Below are 4,192 nucleotides of genomic sequence, written 5' to 3'. Positions count from 1 at the left end.
CCCTCCCTTCCTTCCCACCCCCGTGGGAGGGGGCGCGGGGGTGTCCCCCCTCAGCCAGGTGTCCCCCCGCTGTCCCCAGGTTCGGGCCGCCGCTGGTGCTGCGGGAGGAGCGGGGCGTCTCCTGGGAGCAGCTCCAGCAGAGCATCCTGGCCCAGCTGCAGGCGCTGCTGCGGGGCGACGTGCAGGCGCAGGTGAGCTGGAGGGGGGACGCCGCTGTCCCCTCTCGGGGATGCGCTCGGCCGGGGCTGCTGGCACCTGCTGCCACCGTGGCCACAGTGGGGGGGGTAGACCTGTGGGTGGCCGCGGTGTCCCCGTGGGTGGCCGTGGTGGCACCATCACTGGCTGTGGTGCCCCCATGGGTGGCCACGGTGCCCCCATGGGTGGCCACAGTGGGGCCTTGGGTGGCCATGGTGTCGCCTGGATGGCCACGGTGGAGCCCTGGGTGGCCGCGGTGTCCCCATGGGTGGCCACGGTGGAGCCGTGGGTGGCCGTGGTGTCTCCTGGATGGCCACGGTGGAGCCATGGGTGGCTGTGGTGGCACCATCACTGGCTGTGGTGTCCCCATGGGTGACCATGGTGGAGCTGTGCTCGGTTGCAGGGTCACTGTGGGTGGCCAGCGGTGTCACTGTGGGTGGTTGTGGTGGCCCTGGGGGTGGCTGTGTTGATGCTGGTGGCTGATGGGTCACCAGGGGTGGCTATGCTGGCCCTGTGCGTGGTCATATTCGCACTGCAGGCAGTCAGCAGTGTCACCATGGGTGGCCACAGTGTCACTGTGGGTGGCAGTGGTCTCCCTGTGGGTGGTCACGTTGTCATTGCAGGTGGCCAATGCTGTCAGCATGGGTGGCCATAGCGTCACCGTGGATGGCCACAGTGCCACCCGCCTCCCATGGCAGAGCCGCCCCAGCCCAGCCACCCTCCGCAGTACCCAGGTGCCACCATCCCACAGGCGCTGGGGTCCCCATGCTGCCCCTTTGCCCCTCCAGCCACACCACAGCCAGCGGGATGGGTCATCCCCCAGCCCTGTGTCCCCGTCCCCACGGGTGTCCCCTGCCAGCCTGGCCACGGGGACCAAAGAAATCTGATTTTGGGGGCTTTTTTTTGTCCTGTGTCACAATGCACGGCTCCCCCCAGGTGCTTCTGGAGAGCAGGGGGGGGCTCTGCCCCCCAACCAGCCCCACAGCCCCCTCTCCCCTTGCAGGGCGCGGGAGCCCTCTTCCGCATCCGCCTGGCCGGGGGCTCGGCCCCCTGCACCTACCTGTCCCCGCAGGACCCCCGCCCTCTCTGCCACCCCGCCGTTGACAGGTAAGGGCACTGCAGGGGCAGGATTGTCCCCAGACTGTCCCCTTGTTCCCTGGGGGTGGTCAGTGGTGACACCGTGGTCACAGTGTTCCTGTGGGAGGCCGTGGTGTCCCTGTGTGTGGTTGCGTTGGCACCATGGGTGGCCAAAGGCGTCCCTGTGGCTGACCATGGTGGCACCATCGGGGTGGCCAGTGGTGTCACCATGGGTGGCCATCGTGGTGGGATGGTCCCCGGGATTGGTGGGTCCCCAGCCCCATGTCCCCACCGTGGGTGCTACATGGGGAGGTGGTGGCTGTCCATGCCTGGCACCGCAGGGTGACAAGGGGGTGGCCCCATGGGGACAGGGGGTTTTGGGGGACATCTTGCCTCGTCCTTGCCTCCCCAGAGCCCTGCAGCTGAGCGGGACAGGTGGCCCTCCCCACGTGAAGCTGACGGTGGAGTGGGACGTGAGCACCAAAGAGCGGTGAGTCCCATGTACCCAGGGGTGGGTGGGGACACCCCAGTACTCAGGTCACCCTCCCTGACACCCCCCCCCGCGGTGTCATGTCACTGCCCCCCCGCCCTGCCGCAGCCTTTTCGGCAACATCCAGGAGGAGGTGGTGCAGGATGCAGAGAGCGTGCGGCTGCAGCAGCAAGCGCACCGGCAGCAGCACAGCTGCACGCTGGATGAGTGTTTCCAGCTCTACACCAAGGAGGAGCAGGTACCAAGCACCCCGCCAGCCACGTGGGCAGCGGGCACCCTGCCCACACCCTGCCCACACCCGGCAGAGCTGCTGCCGAGGGCAACCTCTGCCCACGGCATGGCAGCTCTTGGCTTTTGCGGTGCTGGGGGTGGCTTTAGAGGTGGCGGGGGGGTGTTGGGGAGGGAGGTGGCCATGGCCCGTGGTGTCCCCAGCTGGCCCCGGATGACGCCTGGCGCTGCCCGCACTGCAAGGTGCCCCAGCAGGGCACGGTGAAGCTGAGCCTCTGGACGCTGCCCGACATCCTCATCATCCACCTCAAGCGCTTTCGCCAGGTGGCTGAGCACCGGCACAAACTCACCACGCTGGTGAAGTTCCCCCTGCGGGGTCTCGACATGGCCCCCCACATGGCGCAGCGGAGCCAGGCTGGCGGGCAGCTGTTGGGGCGCTGGGCGCCCTGGCAGCCCCCCCTCTGCCTGCCCCCAAGTTGCCCCCGCGACTACCTCTACGACCTCTACGCTGTCTGCAACCACCATGGCAGCATGCAGGGCGGCCACTACACTGGTGAGTGTTGGGAGAGTGTGGGGGGGGCTCAGGGTGTGGAAGCAGGATGGGGGTATGCCATGGGGCAAGGTGTTGGGGGGGTGCTGTGGGGCACAGTATGGAGCTTAGGGGCACTGCAGGGGGTATGCCGTGGGGTACAGCATGAGGTTGGGGGGCACTGGAGGGGGATGTGCCATGGGGCACAGCATGGGGTGCATAGGGCATTGCAGAGGGTTATGGTACGGGGCAAGGCGCGGGGCTGTGGAGGCAGGTGCGGGGGGTATGCCACGGGGCACAGCACAGGGGACCCGGGGCGCAGGGGACGCGCAGGATGGCGTTGCAGCCATGCCAGGGCAGGCGTGGCACTGGGGCGTGCCCCCCAACAGCATCCTGCACCCCCAGGCTGTCCCCACACCATGGGGCTCATGCTCCCCGCTGCACCCTAGGGTTGGGGGGGCCAGGGCAGAGCCCGTGGCCCCACCTCACCCCCTGTGCCACCCCCCCCCATCCCCAGCCTACTGCTGCAACGCCCTGGACGGGCGGTGGTACAGCTACGACGACAGCAGGGTGGAGGGGGTGCAGGAGGCGGAGGTGAGCACCCGCAGCGCCTACATCCTCTTCTACCAGCGCCGCAACGCCGTGCCCGCATGGTCGGCCAGCAGCTCCGTCAGGGGTGAGCACCCCCACCTCCCTGCCTGCCTGCGCCCCGACAGCGCCCGGGCACCCCGAGGTCACCGCCCCAGGCACGCACGGCACGGCCGAGCGCACGCACGGGCACGCAGAGTACGGTACACACACGTGCAGCAGAGCCGAACGCGTGTGCGTTCAGCACGTGCACACGCAGTGTGGGGTGTGCACACAGAGCACAGCTGCGTATGCACGCAGGCACGTGGACACGCATGCACACCCATGCGTGGACAGCAGGGCAGGCGGGCACGTACACCCACACAGAGCACAGCTGCGTGCACGCGAAGACATGCATGCACACCTGTGCATGGACAGTATGGCAGGCATATAGGCACACAGCATAGCTAAGCGTGCACACGCATGCCTGTGCACGCTGGCACACAGCGTTGTGTGCGCACAGCACAGCCAAATGCACACACTTGCAGGCAGGTGCACGAGCAGTGCGGTGGGTGCACGTGCACAGTCACTGGTGGCACAGCTGAGTGCACATGCCTGCACGCGATATGGTATGTGCATATGCAGCAGAGCCACATGCGTGTATGTTCAGCACACGCACAGGCAGCATAGTGTGTGCACACAGCACAGCTGCATGTACGGGAACGTGCATGCACACCCATGCATGGGCAGTACAGCAGGCAGGTGCACACACATACAGCATAGCCAAGTGTGCACGTGCATGCCGTGCATGTCGACATGGCGTTGTGCACGTACAGCACAGCCACGTGCACACGTGCACGAACAGGCGCGTGTGCACACACTCACATGGCCCAGCCAAGGGCACACACACACGTGCGTGCCGGTGCACAGCGTGGCGGGCACGCAGTCACACAGCACAGCTGGCGCGTGCGGCGTTGCAGGTTCGCGCGCACCCGTGTCCTTGCAACTGCAGCCACGCAGCACGCGGCGCCACGCAGCACGCGGCACCACGCTCGCTCCCCCCGCAGCCCCGCGCTCCCCCCGTTGCCGAGCGCTCTGGGGTGCGG

At 67.7% G+C, this 4,192-nt stretch overlaps 1 protein-coding gene across 1 annotated transcript in view; it reads left to right on the top strand.

The window, feature by feature from the left end:
* USP43 (ubiquitin specific peptidase 43) overlaps window positions 1–4,192 on the top strand; it is a 14,718-nt gene that overhangs the window by 9,189 nt on the left and 1,337 nt on the right. The window contains exons 8-13 of the mRNA XM_010579493.1: window positions 80–191; window positions 1,199–1,302; window positions 1,685–1,762; window positions 1,871–2,000; window positions 2,195–2,543; window positions 3,037–3,195. Coding sequence (XP_010577795.1) covers window positions 80–191; window positions 1,199–1,302; window positions 1,685–1,762; window positions 1,871–2,000; window positions 2,195–2,543; window positions 3,037–3,195 — 932 coding nt within the window. The remainder of the gene's footprint in view (window positions 1–79; window positions 192–1,198; window positions 1,303–1,684; window positions 1,763–1,870; window positions 2,001–2,194; window positions 2,544–3,036; window positions 3,196–4,192) is intronic.

Source organism: Haliaeetus leucocephalus, unplaced genomic scaffold (genome assembly GCF_000737465.1).
Source record: "Haliaeetus leucocephalus isolate CR32 unplaced genomic scaffold, Haliaeetus_leucocephalus-4.0 Scaffold657, whole genome shotgun sequence".
Taxonomy (NCBI): domain Eukaryota; kingdom Metazoa; phylum Chordata; class Aves; order Accipitriformes; family Accipitridae; genus Haliaeetus; species Haliaeetus leucocephalus.
Note: the sequence above shows the minus strand (reverse complement) of the source record. Positions and strands in the feature narration are given on the sequence as shown.